The sequence below is a fragment of the Manis pentadactyla genome, chromosome 12 (genome assembly GCF_030020395.1).
Source record: "Manis pentadactyla isolate mManPen7 chromosome 12, mManPen7.hap1, whole genome shotgun sequence".
NCBI lineage: Eukaryota > Metazoa > Chordata > Mammalia > Pholidota > Manidae > Manis > Manis pentadactyla.
Genome location: NC_080030.1, coordinates 8,847,897 through 8,867,823, shown reverse-complemented (window position 1 = coordinate 8,867,823; position 19,927 = coordinate 8,847,897). Strand labels below are relative to the sequence as shown.

The 19,927-nt window shown below is 47.0% G+C and overlaps 1 protein-coding gene and 1 long non-coding RNA gene across 13 annotated transcripts in view; one reads left to right on the top strand and one right to left on the bottom strand.

Annotated features, from left to right (window-relative positions):
* Positions 1–2,011, bottom strand: part of DOCK6 (dedicator of cytokinesis 6) — a 37,463-nt gene extending 35,452 nt beyond the window's left edge. For 3 of the 10 annotated variants that reach the window (XM_036883627.2, XM_036883629.2, XM_036883633.2), the window contains exon 1: positions 1,837–1,984. In XM_036883627.2, the coding sequence (XP_036739522.2) occupies positions 1,837–1,880 (44 nt within the window). In that variant the 5' untranslated portion in view covers positions 1,881–1,984. Of the gene's footprint in view, positions 1–1,836 lie in introns of all 10 variants that reach the window. The other 7 variants (XR_008993024.1, XM_057489899.1, XM_057489893.1 and 4 more) reach the window with 5 other exon arrangements.
* On the top strand, positions 1,971–19,719 carry LOC118911495 (uncharacterized). Of its 3 annotated transcripts, XR_008993026.1 has the most exons (4): positions 1,971–2,264; positions 2,716–2,955; positions 11,171–11,415; positions 18,439–19,719. It is a non-coding gene; the product is annotated as an uncharacterized LOC118911495 (long non-coding RNA). The 3 variants fall into 3 exon arrangements; XR_008993027.1 differs by lacking the exon at positions 18,439–19,719 and having other exon boundaries at positions 11,174–11,976; XR_008993025.1 differs by lacking the exon at positions 18,439–19,719 and having other exon boundaries at positions 11,171–11,976.
* The last annotated feature ends 208 nt before the right edge of the window (positions 19,720–19,927 follow it).

Genomic DNA, 19,927 nt, shown 5'->3' with positions numbered 1-19,927 from the left:
ACTGTGGAGCAGAAGGAAGCCGCTGCTGTCAGACGCCAGGGAAGAACCCCCATGCTTGGGAATATGTGGTTGGGGAGAGGCATGATTTCTGAGATTGTTCTGGGCTCTAGGGCTCCTGGGCCCACTTTCCCACAGGAGCCCCTTCAAGAGTAACCTGAGCACCTCGAGTCTCGGTTTCAAAGGTTATACTATGTCAATGGACTCTGGTGACAATTAAATTTAAGTGACATCCCAGATGGGGACCGGCATGCAATAAGCACATTGTAAGCACCAGTCGTCATCACCATTCTATATTGCATTTTATTTTAAATAGTACCAATGAAAAAATGAATCATATTGCATACAAAAACGTTTGTCCATGCTATCGACATTTTTAAGAGTTTATATTGGTAATCTGTCCCCTGAAATCTTTTTTTTTTTATGAGAATCTGTTCATTAGGAAATTGGGGGACTATGTAATATTTGGGTTAATATGGCATTTGTGGAATGAATGAATGAATGTATAGATAATATAGGCCCAAGTCTGAGCATGTTGACACCTGGGTGTCCGCTATGCTACTCTGGTCAGGGGATGGCTGGAAGACTGGAAGACTTGAGCCATTTGCTTGTGGTTCACTGGGGCCTCAGGATCATTCTCTGTTCTTACTCTGAGCTTTGTAGTATCCATTTCCCAGGGAGGGACCTGGGATGCCTTCCCTGCCCTTCCCTGTGTTTAGATTGCTCCTCCCCACATGTGGGAATGGACCTCTTGCTTACCTCCCCAGGCCCTCCTGACCAACCTCTGCCCTCTAAAACAGCCTCCACCCTCCCCATCCCAACTCCCTTCTCTGCCTGGTACGTCCCCATATATCATTTATCACTAACATATAATCGACTTTCTCCGGCTCCTCCTCTGTCCCCCCGGCTATGTCTGCCCCCGAGGGTGGGATCTTTTCCTGGGTCTCCATCAGGTCAGCACTAGACCTACAGGGTGGCTCTTTCACCTGGGGGTGGCCGGAGCAGGTTCCCTGCGGAGAGGACCCTTGAGCAGATTCTGACCCCGCTGTGGAAGCGAAAATTCCCGTGCGGAAGAGGATCTTCAGTCCCAGAGTCTTACCTCCCCCTCCCAGTACGAGTCTCTTACAATCTGCAGTGGCCACAGAAAAGGATCCCCCAGCGCCTGGCGCCTGTCCCCTCCCCCGCCCGCCCACCAGCTGGTTCTGTCCCCAGCCCCCACTCCCTCCATTCAATCACCCATCCATCCCCGACGCGTCCAGCCGGTGCTGGGAGAGCCTGAGCAGGGCTGAGGGCGGGGGGACATCCACAGCTGTCCCGGCGCCCCAGACAGCTGGGCAAGGGACCCCAGGGGGCGAGGGGGGGAGGGCGCAGGAAACTTCCCGAGGAGCTTCCAAGGCCTCTGGGAGCGCCATCCCTGGTCCCAAATACTAGAGGCTGGGGCATCCCTGCCCCACACCAGGTACCGAGGACGGCACTCAAAGGTCCCCCTGCGCCCACACCCTCGGAGATGCGGAGGGGGCGCGCAGGGAACCCGCGCCTGCTTTCCCGGCGCCGCCTCCTCCAGGAAGGCCCCCCCCGCACACGCGCCCAGGGTCCCACCGGCTCGGACGGACAACCTCAACCGCCAACGCGCTCGCAGCGGCGACGCGTTTCCAAGCCCGGGGCCCGGCCACCCACCCTCCTGCCTCCCCGGGCCCCGGCCCCGACCGGAGGAAGCGCGCTGGTCCCGTCCCCGGGGAAGGGGGCTGCCCTGCGGGCGCCGGGGCGGGGACGGAGGGCCGCCCCGGGGCGGGGCCTGGCCACGTGGGGGCCGCCGGGAGGAGGCCGGGGCCGCGCTACCTGTTGATCTTGTGCGCGAAGGCTCGGCGCTCGGCGGCCGCCATGGTCCCCGCGCGTCCCGCCGCCGCCGCGCACAGTCCCCGCCGCCGCCGCCCGGTTCTGGGCTGCCCGGCGGGGCGGGGCCGCGGCCGGAGGCGGGGCCCTTCCGGGTGTCCCGGGCCGCTCCGTGCTGCCCCTGCCGGCCGGAGGGGCGCGGGGTCCCCAAGCCGCCTCCTCCCCCTTTGGGGCTGCGGAGGGGAAACTGAGGCTCTGAGCCGGGCAGGCGAGGAGAGGCGCGGGACTCCGGGATGGGGCCCTTTCTGCCTTCTGATTAATCATCGCAGCAATCACCGTGGTTAAGTATCTCCAGGGTTTACGGAGCATGGCCCTGGAGTTCACAGGCGCAGAAGCAACTATGGTCCAGCCATTGTACAGATGAGTAAATTGAGGTGCGGAGGGGATCGGGGAGGGACGCTTGCCAGCGCCTGAGTGATCACAGGTCCCTGAGGCCTCCCTCCCTGCCATGTCTCCAGTGAGGGAGGCAATGGGGTCCAGCTGGGCTCCGACGCCTGGAAATGTGACTCAGGACCTGGTGGTGGGACAGGAGTGAGCCAGCTGGGGAGGCTGGGCTGGAAGGATAAGGTGGGGATGTGTTGGTTAATTCGTGGTCTCAAATTTCTGCCCAGTGGTCTCTCTCCCTGCCCCACAGCAGCAGAGAATTTTCTGGGTCCCCCTCTATGTCTGGATGGCAGGTCCCTGGATGGCCTTCCCAGCCCCGGTCAGAAAATGTCCTAGAGAGATTCGGGGGCTGATTAATACTAGAGTACTCTACCTCAGGGCCTTTGCATGTGCTGCTTCCTTTCCCATGTATGGGTACTGTCATTATCCCCCCTTTTACAGATAAGGATGCTGAGGCCCAGAGAAGCAGAGCGGCTTGCCCAGGTGCCCCGTGCATCAGTGTCAGATCCTGAGCCCACAGGAGGGAGGCCTGGATCGTGAGGGAGCCCGCAGATCCTGCCACTGAGCTCCAGGCTAGTGAGGGCACAGCAGGATTGCTCCCAGCCTGGCATGTGACCTGCTCATGTGTGTCAGCAGCCCACACACCTACCAGAGTGATCCAGTAACGTCAGCCTCAGAGAGGTGAGGTGTAACCCCACCCATCACTCCCTGCTGCGCCCCACCCCAGGTCACCCTCTGCAGTCGGCAGCTTCCTGGGCTAAAGTCCCTGCCTCACCCTTTGTTTTGGCTGCTGGGAGCTGGGCTGAGCAGAAAACTTGGAGACAGCAAAGATTGGTGCGTTTGTCCCAGACCGGGTCTCCTGGCTCCTGCCTTCCCCCCTCCCTGTGTTCATCCCTCAGTGGCCAAAAGCCCCTTGGAACTCCCTAGTCAGGTCAGGAGACCCTCTTCTGCCTAGAATCCTCCATGGCTCCCACCTCATTCAGGGGAAAAGCCAAGGTCCTGGCTGCATCCCACAAGGCCCAGTGTGATCACAAGACCCTTGTCACCCCTCCTTCCACCCTCTCCCTCAGTCACACCACTCCTATTGCCAGCCTCCTCAATATTCTTCCAAATACTAGGACCCAGCTGCACCTCAGGGCCTTTGCACATGCTTCCCACATGGAACCTACAGGAAAGTTCCCTGCCTTTCTACATGTGGGTGCATCCTCATCCCCATTTTATAAATGGGGAAACCAAAGCCCAGAGAGGCATAATGACTTGTCTCCTTTCCCCCAGTGAATCAGTCATTGTCTGGTCCGTGATTCTAGATCTGTGACGCAGGGACCCTGATGCTGAAGTGATTGTCTGTAAATACCAGCTGGGGCCCAATCCAGGCCAGGCTGTATGACCCAGGGCAAATCTCTCAGCCTCTCTGAGTCTCCATTTCCTCTTCTGCTCCATGAAGGCTCCTGGTTAGTCACAGCATGAGGCATGGACATCAGGGACACCAAGCCCCAGGGCCTTGTGGGAACTGATTCCACACAGGAGCCAGTGGGGGCTATGAGCCCAGGGACTCCAAGTCCTCTCTGGGTGGAAATACTGCTTCAAAGATCCCTCCAGATGAAGGCCCTGCCCCAGCCACCTGGAGCCTGGTGCCTGCTAAACCTGATTGGCGAGGCATTTCCTCTGCAGGGTATGGCCACGCCTGACTCAGCTGGGCAGGGCTGGGGTAACCCCAGCAGCTGGTCAAACAGAGGCCGAGCTTGGCAGGGACTTTGGTCTCCAATGGCTGCTATGGGGAACAGACTGTTTAGGGGGTGAGGGCAGGGCTTGCAGGTCTGAGAGGAGGCACTTCACTGACCCAAGTGGGAAATGACAGGCTGGGCAGGGGTGGGTTGGAGGAGGTGGCCAGATGTGGGGGAGTCCTGGGCAGATTGACCTGGTGGCCAGTTGAATGTCTGTGCCAGAGAAAAAGTTGAAGACCGTCTCTCTCCATGCTGGTGTGCAATGCTGTTCCCTCCACCTGGAATGCTGTTCCACCCACTCCTTGACTGTTTGACCCCTTCTTCCTCCCTTAAATCTCAGTGTGGACATCCCTGCCTCTCACAGTGGCCTGTGTATCCCCCACGACAGTCCAGACCTCATGTCCCAGGAGCTGGGTTATCCATCTGCAAGCACCTGGCACATAGGTGGCGCTCCAGAAATCTCTATTGTGGCCTCTCTTGTGTTTTCCTATCTTCTGCTTGGTGCTGGTTCCAGGACCTCACTGTTTGCATCAGTGTAACATTATAATGTGCTTTTTTTGTATCTTTCTGTTGGTTGGGGAAGGGGGATTCAGCTGCCTCCAGATCTTTCTACAGGTGGGACCTTCTGCCTGGAACACCTTTTCCCTACTGTTTACCTGAGTGAACTTCAGTTCAGTCTTTAGGTCTCAAGGCTCTTGGAAGCCCTCCTTGACTACCTTCCTCCCCCAGCCCCCAGGCTGTTTCAGGGGCTCCTCTGGGTCTGCTTGTCCCCAGTCTCTGGGTTTCCCTGTCACCTCAGTTGTAACTGCCTGGTCCATGGTGTCCGTCAACACCTCCTCTGCAAGTCACCTCCCTGACAACAAGGATTTTTCTCTGCTTTATTCACTGCCGTGTCCCCAGTGCCTAGCACAGGACTGTGTATACTGTAGGTGCTCAATAAGAGAATGAATGAAGCAGAGTGGTCCAGGGGTCCAGGGTTCGGAGGACCCTGATGCCTCCCTGGTCCCCGGTGCCTACTGTTGCTCCATCAGTGCGGTGGGAGAAACCAGCCTGATGGCAGAGGGATCAATCACTTGGCTTCCCAAACTGAGGGCTGCTGGGGGCACGGACTGGGAGGTTGAATGTAGGTGCCCACTGCCCCCTGGTGTCCACTGTGCAAATGGCCGGATCAGCCAGCCGAATGCACTTGCCCTGCCCCCGCACTCCCACCCACAGGCAGGTAAGGGGCCCTCTGGCCTTGAGGAGAGGGGATGCGTGCAAGGGACATTCATTCAGCAAGCACCTCCCGCGCACCTGCTGCGGGCAGGCTCTGACCAGCCCCAGGGGGTGGTATCATCATCACCCCAGGTCATCAGCCTGCAGGTATGGGAAACTGCGGCTAAGAGGAGCAGGCACCCACCTGAAGTTACACAGCATTTGAGTTGTAGGACTCGAACCCAGGTCTTTTGTGTTCAGGGAAGCCTGTGTCCTGGTTCTTCAGATGCATTTTAGTGAATCACTGAATGAAGGAATGAACGAATGAATGAATGGGTAGCTTGAGATTAGTGGTGAGCTCAGAGTAGAATGATCATGGGCAGGACTTGGAGTCCAAAGAGACCTGGATCCCAGTTCCAGCTCAGCCATAGCCAGCCTGGGTGATCTGGGGCCTCTCTGGGCCCCAGTTTCCTCATCTGTGAAATGGAGCTGTTAACCCGGAGCTGACCCTCGGGGCCATGATGGGGCCAGCGGAGTGTTGTCAGAAGAGCACAGCACCCCAGAGATGCTTCCTTTTCAGATTGCTTTTCCTGCTTCCGGAGCCGAGAAGGAAGGCACAAGCCAGCTTGGGGTGTCCAGGCCTGCCTTTGGGAGTTTAAGTCACAAAGACAAACGCTGGGCCCGGAAAGGTGGAGGGGCAGGCCACAGGCTTCCTGTTATTCTTTGAACAGATGGCCCAGCCTCCAGATGCTTCTCTGTCCAGACACTTGTCTATCGTCCCTGGAAATCACTCCTTACCCCTCTTGGAGACACATCTGTCATGTTTGCACATTTCCTGCTGCTCCCACCACATCTCAGTCTCTGGGCGGGGGGGGGGGGGTTTCACTGGGGTTTCCAGACACCCAGAATTAAAATTCAGGGGGGCCCATGAACTTGGAGGGGCAAAAGTTCAGATGCATTTGCCAACTTGGTGAATTGCTTCACAAATAAATGAATGACTGGGTGTCTTGCAGTTGGTGGCACCCTCACCCCTGCTTCCAATGATGATAATCATTAGAGCCACCACCATGCCTTGCTATTTAACATGTTAAGATGTGTGAATTCCACCACAGTGAAAACACATTTGGATAACTGTGTCCCAATGTAGTGGGTTCCTTGACCATCTGAAGTGTCTTATTTTACACACTTACAAACTTCCACTGATAAGGGCCCAATGCACAAAAGGTGCCCCTGCAAATAAGAGGAATGTTCTAACATGCCTTTCTGCCCTCAAAGCCTGCTGTGGCTCCCCAGTGTCCCAGTAGAAAATCACCCTCCTTCCTGGGGCCTACAGACCCCCTCATCTGCCCCATAAGCCTGTCTCCCTCTCCTTTCCACCTCATTCATTCATTCATTCATTCCAGCAGCATTTATTGAGCACCTGCTGTATGCCAGGCCTGAGTGACTCTGGAAGGAGGTGATGTCAGTCCTGAGATCTGAAGTTCAAGTGGTCAGGTAGAGTCAGAAAGGGAGGGAGTCCCAGACACAGGGATCAACAAAGCAAAGATGGAGAGAAGTAGAAGTCACCCTTGTGGAGGGCAGGGAGAAGAGCGTGGTGGGTCTTCAGGGCCAGGTCCGGCAGGGCCTCCAGGCGGGAGTCTGGGCACAGCCCTGCGAGCAGTGGGGGTCCAGGGCAGGGAAGCCCTCTTGTTTATTTCAGGAAGATACAATTCTCATGTCTGCTGCTGGCAGAAGTGTCTTCAGGTCACATTAGCCCTGTGCTATGAACCTAGCCTGACTTCATTCACCCACCGATACATCATTTCATTTTACAGACGAGGAAACCAAGACTCAGAGAAGTAGTCATTTGTCCCCTGATGTGACCTTGGGGACAACAGTGGCATAGGATGAAGTGCTCAGATTCTAGGGTCAGACAGGCCTGGGTCTGATGAGTGCAAAAGGGACAGGGAAAGCAAGGCAGGCTGCCTGTGGAGGTGACACTGAAGGCTGGGGGATGAATACGGGTGGGGCAGACGTGGCCCCTGCCATTGAAGGCATCCGTCCTCAATGGCATCACTCACATCCAGGTGACTTTGTTGGACGGTTTTCTCTGGAGGCTGCATAGCACAGGGAGAGGCGCCCCAGAATTCATGCCCCGGGGAGCAGCCCCCAGCCAGTGGCTGATGGGGGACTGGTGGATAAATACCACAGTTCCCCTGCCCATAGGCGGCATGACCCAGTGTGTCCTACCCTGTCCCACGGGGCGCCTAGTGGGGCTGAGTTCCCCATCGCCCACGGGGCTAACCTGCCCTAAAACCGCATTTACTAGCTGCTATCTCTTCTCCTGCTTCCTTTTATGGCCGGAATGTGCCCCCTGACGAATTCATGGCTTGATGCCCTGTCCCCCAGGACCTCAGAATGGGGCTGTATTTGGAGATAGGGTCCTTAAAGACATAGTTAACTTAAAATGAGGTCACATTAAGACAACACCTCTCCAGGGTACAGAAGGTGGCATGGGGAGAGCAGAGTCTCAGGGGACTGGGCTTAACAGCAGGAGTGAGGGGTAGAAGGGGCCTCCAGGGGGTCAGGGCCAGACCTCAAAGTGACAGGAGTCACCGCGCTTACCCCAAAACCCACAGGGAAAATCTTGCGATGCGGACAGGACATCCCACAGCAGGAACTGCCTCCGCGGTTTCAGCCACGATGTAGGGTCACTGCCCTTTTCTTCAAGGCCACAAAGGAAATGGTTACTAGTTCAGGGCTGGGCTGGCCTGACCTCAGCCTTCCCGGCTGTGCCCTCTGGGTGTCTCCTCCCTCCTTCATCTTCCAGGTTTACCCCCATAGATGGACAACTGACCTGGGCTGCCCTCCACCTGCAGCTTCTCATCCCCCACTCAGAAGCAAAAACTATTCTTTAAACAACCATAAAAAAGTTGGATTGAGACACAGCTCACATATGGATATAGCTCATGCCCCACTGAAAGCGTCCAATTTAATGGTTTTTAGTACAGTCACAGATATGTGCAAAGCTGTTCATAGTCAATTGTAAAACATTATCTTAAAAAACAAACTTTGCACCCCTGAGTGCGTATTCCTCTATGCCCTGCCCTCTGTCCTCTGAGCCCTAAGCCGCCACTAACCTACCATTCCGGACCTTCATAGGACTGGCATAATGTGCGTCCTCTTTTGCATCAGGCTTCTTTAACTTCATGTAGTGTTGTCAAGGTCCATCCTCGTTGTAGCCTGTGTCGGAACGTCATTCTTTATCATGGGTGAATAATATTCCATGGTATGGACAGACCATCGTGTGTTTACTGGTCATTTGTGGAGGGACATTTGGGTTGTTCCCACTTTTTGGCTACTGTGAATAATTCTGCTCTGAATATTCGAGCACAAGTATTTCTGCGGACGTATGTTTTCATTTCCCTTGGGCCATATCTAGAGGAGTCTCATGGTGGTTCTGTGTTTAACCTTTTGAGGAATTACTAGACTGTTTTCCAAAGTGGCTGCCCCATTGTACATTCCCGCCACCAGCATAGGAGGGTACGACTCTTTCCACATCTTCCTGTGAAAACATTTCTTGAGTCCATTTTACAGATAAGGGTCAGGTATACTGAGGCCAGGCAATGGATCAGGGTCCCGCAGCCGCTGAGGGGCAGAGCCAGGGCTGGCACCCAGATCTATAGGCTCCAGGCACAAAGGTTTTATCCTCTTCTGGAAGCTTAAGTAAAAAGTTGATTGGTAAAAAACAGGCAAAAATCTCTTGGACATAAACATGAGCGACTACTTCATGAACATATCTCCCTAGGCAAGGGAAACAAAAGCAAAAATGAACAAGTGGGACTATATCAAGCTGAAAAGCTTCTGTACAGCAAAGGACACCATCAACAGAACAAAAAGGTATCCTACAGTATGGGAGAATATATTCATAAACGACAGATCCGATAAAGGGTTGACATCCAAAATATATAAAGAGCTCACACACCTCAACAAACAAAGAGCAAATAATCCAATTAAAAAATGGGCAGAGGAGCTGAACAGACAGTTCTCCAAAGAAGAAATTCAGATGGCCAACAGGCACATGAAAAGATGCTCCACATCGCTAGTCATCAGAGAAATGCAAATTAAAACCAGAATGAGGTATCACCTCACACCAGTAAGGATCGCCACCATCCAAAAGACAAACAACAACAAATATTGGCGAGACTGTGGAGAAAGGGGAACCCTCCTACACTGCTGGTGGGAATGTAAATTAGTTCAACCATTGTGGAAAGCAGTATGGTGGTTCCTCAAAAAAACTCAAAATAGAAATACCATTTGACCCAGGAATTCCACTCCTAGGAATTTACCCTACGAATGCAGCAGCCCAGTTTGAAAAAGACATATGCACCCCTATGTTTATCACAGCACTATTTACAATAGCCAAGAAATGGAAGCAACCTAAGTGTCCATCAGTAGATGAATGGATAAAGAAGATGTGGTGCATATACACAATGGAATATTATTCAGCCATAAGAAGAAAACAAACCCTACCATTTGCATCAACATGGATGGAGCTAGAGGGAATTATGCTCAGTGAAATAAGCCAGGTGGAGAAAGACAAGTATCAAATTATTTCAATAATCTCTGGAGTATAAGAACAAAGCAAAAACTGAAGGAACAAAACAGCAGCAGACTCACAGAACCCAAGAATGGACTAACAGTTACCAAAGGGAAAGAGACTCGAGAGGATGGGTGGGAAGGGAGGGATAAGGGGGAAAAAGGGCATTATGATTAGCACACATAATGTATGGGGGGCACAGGGAGGGCTGTACAACACAGAAGACAAGCAGTGATTCTATAGCATCTTACTACACTGATGGACAGTGAATGTAATGGGGTATGTGGTGGGGACTTGATAATGGGGGGAGTCTAGTAACCATAATGTTGCTCATGTAATTGTACATTAATGATACCAAAAAAAAAAAGAGTTGATCGGTCTTTATTGAGATCCTTTTCTGTGTTAGGCACTGAAGACATCCCGTGAACAAAGCAGATAGGAATCCTTGCAATTAGTGAGTGGGTCTGAGGCACAGAGAGGACCCGGGTTGCTTAAAATAAGAATAATACGTTACAAAGATTAATATAAGGTAGACACATCTGGAGGAATATGAATATATGGGATTGAAAAGGACTCTCTAAGATTATTCTCAAATTTTCCAGGGGTTGGCTGTTTTAACACTACACAGGGGTTACTTTTTTATGCACTTTTAAGTTCTCGTAAGATATATGATAAAATTTGCCACTTTAACTATTTTTCAATGTACGACTTAGTGGTGTTAATTATATTTACAATGCCATGCAAACATCACCACTATTTCCAAAATTTTTCGTTGCCCTAAGCAGATATTCTGTACCCACATAGCACTAACTTCTCACTCCCTCTTTCCCCCACTCCTGATAACCTTTATTCTACCTTTTGTCTCTACAAGCTTGCTGATTCTAGATATTTCTTATAAGTAGATTCATTTCAAGGCTACTTTTATGATGAAAATGGCCAGACTGCATTTTGTTATTAAATAATGGAAGCTAGACACAGAGGCCAGCTGCTATGTGTGCCCACATTAAACACAGAAACGGTATCAGGGGATGCCTTGGGGATCGGGGGTTAGAAGGGCCATGGTGACACGGGACAGAGGCCACCGCTGGCGGATTCCAGGAGCCAGGCCCGGGAGGAGGCGATGGCAATGCAGAGGGAAGGCCAGACTTCCAAACGGGGCAGCCGCAGGCTCCGAGTCCCGTTTGCCTCTCTGAGGCCCGACTACTTCCCACCCTGCGGGATAAGGGGGTTGGCCTGGAGTCCACCAGTAATGGACGGGTTGCCTCGTTAGGTAGTGAGATCACCCCTATGTTCTCAGAAGAAAGCCAGGTCCAATATTATAATCACCTGTTTACACATCTACGTTCCTTAAGTATCTGAGTTCAGGATGGCAGGGCCATATCTGTCTTCTTTGCGACAGCAGTTGGCATATGCGGAGCACTCAACGGATGCTCATCTAGTGAAGAATGGAATGAACTGGTCAATGGGCAGATGCCAATTATCAGAAAGAAGCCCTAATTTTGGACTCAGAAGCCCAGCCCTCAAATCTCAGCAGTGTGCCTGGGACATGAGGCTTCCCCCACCATGCTGCCGATTTCTCACCCGTACAATGGACGTACCACCATCGCCACCTTCAATGACGGGAGGGAAGGCTCCAGACTATCTGTTAAGTACCTGGCAGGGAGTAAGGGCTCCCAGAAATGTATATAACAACTCTCCCAGATCTTTTAAGACAGGGCCACCGAAAACAGTCTGAATGAAGCTTGCAAAGAAAATTCCTGCTTTGGGTGGGATTGTTTTTCATGACCCCTGAAGTCCTGGCTGAGTCTCAGGTCAGAGCTGTTTTTTGTTTGCACAAATTATTTCTCACTCACGTGGTCCAAGATGAGGTGGTTGTTTCCAATATCCCCGCCAGACTCAGCAAGGAGAGTCAGAGGAGTCTCCCCAAAGAATGCAGAGGCTCTGGCTGAAGAAGGTCATTCATCCCAGACAGCCCTCCAGGGAGCCCCACTTTCACAGTTACAACATCCCTCCATTTTCTTTTTTTTTTTTTTTTTTGAGAGGGCATCTCTCATATTTATTGATCAAATGGTTGTTAACAGTTAACAATAAAATTCTGTACAGGGGACAGTCAATGCACAATCATTAATCCACCCCAAGCCTAATTCTCATCAGTCTCTGATCTTCTGAAGCACAATGAACAAGTTCTTACATGGTGAACAAATTCTTACATAGTGAATAAGTTTTTACATGGTGAACAGTGCAAGGGCAGTCATCACAGAAACTTTTGGTTTTGATCATGCATAATGAACTATAAACAATCAGGTCAGATATGAATATTCGTTTGATTTTTATACTTGATTTATATGTGAATCCCACATTTCTCCCTTATTATTATTATTATTAATAAAATGCTCAAGTAGGTAGATGCAAGATAAAGGTAGAAAACATAGTTTAGTGCTGTAAGAGGGCAAATGTAGATGATCAGGTGTGTGCCTGTAGACTATGTGTTAATCCAAGCTAGACAAGGGCAACAAAACATCCACGGATGCAGAAGATTTCTCTCAAAACGGGGGTGAGGTTCTAAGCCTCCCCTCTGTTGATCCCCAATTTCTCACCTGATGGGCCCCCTGCGACTGTGCCTGTCTTAGGTTGTTCCTCCCTTGAGGAATCTTACCCGTCTCTGGCTAACCAGTCATCTTCCGGGGCCATACAGGGAAATGTAAAGTTGGTAAGTGAGAGAGAAGCAATATTCTTTGAAAAGGTTAGCTTTTTACTTCTTTGCAGATTTATGCCCTGTGGGTTTTATGCCCAGCATTTGTCTAGAGGTATTTTTACCACTTGGAAGAATTATGATACTCGGTAAATTCGATATGAGGCACGAATTCTATTTAAGGTTTGTAATTAGGAAGGAAGAAGAAAAGCTATAGAAGTAGCAGACGGAAGAAAACATGGGAAGATTGGTTATTTCTTTGACATATCTTCTTGTAGAGTAACTTCAGCATGTATAGGTTTTAAACTACTAATTAAATTGTGCACACACATTAACATAATAGGAATACAGTTACATAACCAAAGCAGACCTACAATTACCAGCCATCTCCAGTGAAACCAAGAAAACCAGTTAGGCATCCTAAGCATTTGTGAAAACTTATCTATGATATGATGGATATTGTCTAACTGAATTTGAATAGTATGAGAAAAATCAGACAATTTAAAACAACACATTCCTGGGAACTGTTCACATCCCATATGTTCTTTTAACAGTAGATAGTCTGTAGTCTCAAGATTTTGCACTTCTCCTAATTCTTGGTTGAGTTCCAACAGTATAGATCCAGTCAAATTTGTTGTTTTACTGTATGCACAGGCCAGCTTAGATATCTCCTTCTTCATTCCCATGGCAAGTCCAGGAACCAGTGGGATCAATGCAGCTACAACTGCAACAGCGCCAGGATCTTTGTTGACGTTTTTTGATGATCATCTTCTGGAATGACTCTTCCAGAGTATGTTGATGTTGGAACTTCTTCATATCGTATCTTATTTCGTTTTCTGGGTGACCAAATTGGGCTTTGATCCTCTGTATAAACACAAACAGACCCTTTGCCCACACTTTGATATGCCCTTTATACCATTGTGAAGAACTTATTGGAGGTCACCACACAGGAACTGCTTTTTTTTTTTTTTAAGAGAAAGGAATATTATCAGAAAAATGTACTCCCATAGCTGATCATCTGACACCCTTTAAATTATCAAAATTAAGGATATTTAAAGCATGCATTAATTGTTGATTTACAGTTAGTTTTATCCTATCAGGGAGTAATCCCCCCTTCTTTTTTTTTTTTTTGTTATCATTAATCTACAATTATGTGAAGAATATTATGTTCACTAGGCTCTCCCCTATACCAGGTCCCCCCTATAAACCCCTTTACAGTCACTGTCCATCAGCATAGCAAAATGTTGTAAAATCACTACTGGTCTTCTCTGTGTTGTACAGCCCTCCCCTTTCTCCCACCCCCCCCCTTTATGCATGCTAATCTTAATACCCCTCTTTGTCTTCCCCCCCTTATCCCTCCCTACCCACCCATCCTCCCCAGTCCCTTTCCCTTTGGTACCTGTTAGTCCATTCTTGGGTTCTGTGATTCTGCTGCTGTTTTCTTCTTTCAGTTTTTCCTTTGTTCTTTTACTCCACAGATGAGTGAAATCATTTGGTATTTCTCTTTCTCCACTTGGCTTATTTCACTGAGCATAATACCCTCTAGCTCCATCTATGTTGATGCAAATGGTAGGATTTGTTTTCTTCTTATGACTGAGTAATATTCCATTGTGTATATGTACCACATCTTCTTTATCCAATCATCTACTGATGGACATTTAGGTTGCTTCCAATTCTTGGCTATTGTAAATAGTGCTGCAATAAACATAGGGGTGCATCTGTCTTTTTCGAACTTGAGTGCTGCATTCTTAGGGTAAATTCCTAGGAGTGGAATTCCTGGGTCAAATGGTAAGTTTGTTTTGAGCATTTTGAGGAACCTCCATACTGCTTTCCACAATGGTTGAACTAACTTACATTCCCACCAGCAGTGTAGGAGGGTTCCCCTTTCTCCACAGTCTCGCCAACATTTGTTGTTGTTTGTCTTTTGGATGGCAGCCATCCTTACTGGTGTGAGGTGATACCTCATTGTAGTTTTAATTTGCATTTCTCTGATAATTAGCAATGTGGAGCATCTTTTCATGTGTCTGTTGGCCATCTGTATTTCCTTTTTGGAGAACTGTCTGTTCAGTTCCTCTGCCCATTTTTTAATTGGGTTATTTGTTTTTTGTTTGTTGAGGCGTGTGAGCTCTTTATATATTCTGGACGTCAAGCCTTTATCGGATGTGTCATTTTCAAATATATTCTCCCATACTGTAGGGTTCCTTTTTGTTCTATTGATGGTGTCCTTTGCTGTACAGAAGCTTTTCAGCTTAATATAGTCCCACTTGTTCATTTTTGCTGTTGTTTTCCTTGCCCGGGGAGATATGTTCAAGAAGAGGTCACTCATGTTTATGTCTAAGAGGTTTTTGTCTATGTTTTCTTCCAAGAGTTTAATAGTTTCATGACTTACATTCAGGTCTTTGATCGATTTTGAATTTACTTTTGTATATGGGGTTAGACAATGGTCCAGTTTCATTCTCCTACATGTAGCTGTCCAGTTTTGCCAGCACCATCTGTTGAAGAGACTGTCATTTCGCCATTGTATGTCCATGGCTCCTTTAACAAATATTAATTGACCATATATGTTTGGGTTAATATCTGGAGTCTCTATTCTGTTCCACTGGTCTGTGGCTCTGTTCTTGTGCCAGTACCAAATTGTCTTGATTACTATGGCTTTATAGCAGAGCTTGAAGTTGGGGAGTGAGATCCCCCCTACTTTATTCTTCTTTCTCAGGATTGCTTTGGCAATTCGGGGTCTTTGGTGTTTCCATATGAATTTTTGAATTATTTGTTCCAGTTCATTGAAGAATGTTTCTGGTAGTGTCATAGGGATTGCATCAAATCTGTATATTGCTTTGGGCAGGATGGCCATTTTGACGATATTAACTCTTCCTAGCCATGAGCATGGGATGAGTTTCCATTTGTTAGTGTCCCCTTTACTTTCTCTTAAGAGTGACTTGTAGTTTTCAGGGTATAGGTCTTTCACTTCTTTGGTTAGGTTTATTCCTAGGTATTTTATTCTTTTTGATGCAATTGTGAATGGAATTGTTTTCCTGATTTCTCTTTCTATTGGTTCATTGTTAGTGTATAGGAAAGCCACAGATTTCTGTGTGTTGATTTTGTATCCTGCAACTTTGCTGTATTCCGATATCAGTTCTAGTAGTTTTGGAGTGGAGACTTTAGGGTTTTTTATGTACAATATCATATCATCTACAAATTGTGACAGTTTAACTTTTTCTTTACCAATATGGATTCCTTGTATTTCTTTGTTTTGTCTCATTGCCATGGCTAGGACCTCCAGTACTATGTTAAATAACAGTGGGGAGAGTGGGCGTCCCTGTCTAGTACCCGATCTCAGAGGAAAAGCTTTCAGCTTCTTGCTGTTCAGTATAATGTTGGCTGTGGGTTTATCATATATGGCCTTTATTATGTTGAGGTACTTGCCCTCTATTCCCATTTTGCTGAGAGTTTTTATCATGAATGGATGTTGAATTTTGTCAAATGCTTTTTCAGCATCTATGGAGATGATCATGTGGTTTTTGTCTTTCTTTTTGTTGATGTGGTGGATGATGTTGATGGATTTTCGAATGTTGTACCATCCTTGCATTCCTGGGATGAATCCCACTTGGTCATGGTGTACGATCCTCTTGATGTACTGTTGAATTCAGTTTGCTAATATTTTATTGAGTATTTTTGCATCTACATTCATCAGGGATATTGGTCTGTATTTTTCTTTTTTGTTGGGGTCTTTGCCTGGTTTTGGTATTAGGATGATGTTGGCTTCATAGAATGAGTTTGGGAGTATTCCCTCTTCTTCTATTCTTGGAAAACTTTAAGGAGAATGGGTATTATGTCTTCTTTGTGTGTCTGAAAATTCCGAGGTAAATCCGTCCGGCCTGGGGGTTTTGTTCTTGGGTAGTTTTTTGATTACTGTTTCAATTTCTTTGCTCATAACTGGTTTGTTTAACTTTTGTGTTTCTTCCTTGGTCAGTGTTGGAAGGTTGTATTTTTCTAGGAAGTTGTCTATTTCTTCTAGGTTTTCCAGCTTGTTGGCATATAGGTTTTCATAGTAGTCTTTAATAATTCTTTGTATTTCTGTGGAGTCTGTCGTGATTTTTCCGTTTTCATTTCTGATTCTGTTGATGTGTGTTGATTCTCTTTTTCTCTTAATAAGTTTGGCTAGAGGCTTATGTAGTTTGTTTATTTTCTCAAAGAACCAGCTCTTGGTTTCATTGATTTTTGCTATTGTTTTATTCTTCTCAATTTTGTTTATTTCTTCTCTGATCTTTATTATGTCCCTTCTTCTGCTGACTTTAGGCCTCATTTGTTCTTCTTTTTCCAGTTTCGATAATTGTGATGTTAGACTATTCATTTGGGATTGTTCTTCCTTCTTCAAGTGTGCCTTGATTGCTATATACTTTCCTCTTAAGACTGCTTTCGCTGCGTCCCACAGAAGTTGGGGCTTTGTGTTGTTGTTGTCTTTTGTTTCTATATATTCCTTGATCTCTATTTTGATTTGTTCATTGATCCATTGATTATTTAGAAGCATGTTGTTAAGCCTCCATGTGTTTGTGAGCATTTTTGTTTTCTTTGTAGAATTTATTTCTAGTTTTGTACCTTTGTGGTCTGAAAAATTGGTTGGTAGAATTTCAAATTTTTGGAGTTTACTGAGGCTCTTTTTGTGAGCTAGTATGTGGTCTATTCTGGAGAATGTTCCATGTGCACTTGAGAAGAATGTGCATCCTGTTGCTTTTGGTAGAGTTCTATAGATGTCTATTAGGTCCATCTGCTCTACTGTGTTGTTCAGTGCCTCCGTGTCCTTACTTATTTTCTGCCTGGTGGATCTATCCTTTGGGGTGAGTGGTGTGTTGAAGTCTCCTAAAATGAATGCATTGCAGTCTATTTCCCCCTTTAGTTCTGTTAGTATTTGTTTCACATATGCTGGTGCTCCTGTGTTGGGTGCATAGATATTTAGAATGGTTATATCCTCTTGTTGGACTGAGCCCTTTATCATTATGTAATGTCCTTCTTTATCTCTTGTTACTTTCTTTGTTTTAAAGTCTATTTTGTCTGATATTAGTACTGCAACCCCTGCTTTCTTCTCGCTGTTGTTTGCCTGAAATATGTTTTTCCATCCCTTGACTTTTAGTCTGTGCATGTCTTTGGGTTTGAGGTGAGTTTCTTCTAAGCAGCATATAGATGGCTCTTGCTTTTTTATCCATTCTATTACTCTGTGTCTTTTGACTGGTGCATTAAGTCCATTTACATTTAGGGTGACTTTTGAGAGATACGTACTTATTGCCATTGCAGGCTTTAAATTCGTGGTTACCAAAGGTTCAAGGTTAGCCTCTTTAGTATCTTACTGCCTAACTTAGCTCGCTTATTGAGCCGTTATATACACTGTCTGGAGATTCTTTTCTTCTCTCCCTTCTTATTCCTCCTCCTCCTTTCTTCATATGTTGGGTGTTTTGTTGTGTGCTCTTTTTAGGAGTGCTCCCATCTAGAGCAGTCTGTGTAAGATGCCCGGTAGAGGTGGTTTGTGGGAGGCAAATTCCCTCAGCTTTTGCTTGTCTGGAAATTGTTTAATCCCTCCTTCATATTTAAATGATAGTCGTGCTGGATACAGTATCCTTGGTTCAAGGCCCTTCTGTTTCATTGTATTAAATATATCATGCCATTCTCTTCTGGCCTGTAAGGTTTCTGTTGAGAAGTCTGATGATAGCCTGATGGGTTTTCCTTTATAGGTGACCTTTTTCTCTCTAGCTGCCTTTAAAACTCTTTCCTTGTCCTTTATCCTTGCCATTTTAATTATTATGTGTCTTGGTCCCTCCATTTTCTTAACAACCATTTTTTCTGAGTGCCAAAGGAATACAGACTCATTGTAGGCAATCTGGGAACATCTTCAGAAAAAACTGTGTAAGAACAAAAACAGTCACCCCAAAGCTCATCAGTGCTGGTGCTTTTATGGATTCCCTTCTTGCCATTTTTCTTTGCAGACCTCGTAACAACACCAGGTGTTCAAAAGTTGAGATTGTTTCGAAAGCCCAACTGGAAACTCCTGTGTCCTCTTAACAACAGGTCGGGATAGTTTTCCCACACCATCAGACCTCCACAGCTGGCGGTGGATTCCCAAGGATAAGTATATACCCATGAAAAAGGACAGGGCAGGCAAACACCCAAACATCTATGTTGTGGTTAAGACTGAGGCCCTGGGGTCAAATTCTGGCTCCCACCACTTTCTGACTCTCTGACGTCAGCTAGGTGTTTGGACCTTCATGCCTCAATTTTTTCATGTGTAGAATGGGGATATATTATTTCACATCATTTCACAACAGCCCTGGGCCCCCTAAGTGAGTAAATGGCAGAGAAGGAAGTTCAATCTTCTTCAGGAGCATACCACACTGCCTTCCCAGTAAACTGTACAAATCGTACCTATAGCACTATATAACTTACATAAAATTATTCTTATATAAACATGCTTACCATGTTTGTGGGCTGTGTCATGACTCATTATATCAGGAATATGTGTTTTATGGAGTTTTCTGTATTTGTGTTCTATTTCCTCACTAAAAAAAAAAAAAGATTTAAAAAAGCGATGCAATGTCAAACTGTACAAATGAGTTTGGAGCAAAAAACAGATGCCACCGCCAGTTTTGCTTCCTGTGGCTTTTTTATTTTTAAATTAACATAATTTATTTGTTTTTAAGTTTTAGGCTTACTGAAACATTGAATGGAAAGCACAGAGTTCCCAGGTACCTCCTCTCCTCTGCTGCTCACAGTTTGCCCTGTACTAACATCTTGCCTGGGTGCAATAAACTTATCACAACTGATGAACTGGTTTGATACATTATTAGTAACCGAAGTCTGCAGTGCACATTAGGGGTCAGTTGGTGTTGTGCAGTCTAAGAGTCTAATGCATAATGTCCTCCATCCACCGTCATGGTATCATAGGCAAGAGATTTTTGCCTATGTTTTATTCCAAGAGTTTTATGGTTTCATGACTTACATTCAGGTCTTTGATCCATTTTGAGTTTATTTTTGTGTATGGAGTTAGACAGTAATCCAGTTTCATTCTCTTGCATGGAGCTGTCCAGTTTTGCCAACACCGGCTGTTGAAGAGGCTGTCGTTTCCCCATTGTATGTATGTTCACAGCTCCTTTATCGTATATGAATTGACCATAGATGCTTAGGTTTATATCTGGACTCTCTAGTCTGTTCTGTTGGTCTACGGGTCTGTTCTTGTGCCGGTACCAAACTGTTTTGATTACTGTGGCTTTGTAGTAGAGCTTGAAGTTGGGAAGCGAGTCCCCCCTGCTTTATTCTTCCTTTTTAGGATTGCTTTGATGTAAGTCCAGGGAGAGGAAATCCTGGGGCAAAATACCTCTAAAAACCGAAATCAATCAAAGGGAGAAATAAAGTTTAAAACCCATTTATTGCTTACAAACTGCAATCCAGGGCTGTCTCTCTCTGCTCCAGAAGAAGCAA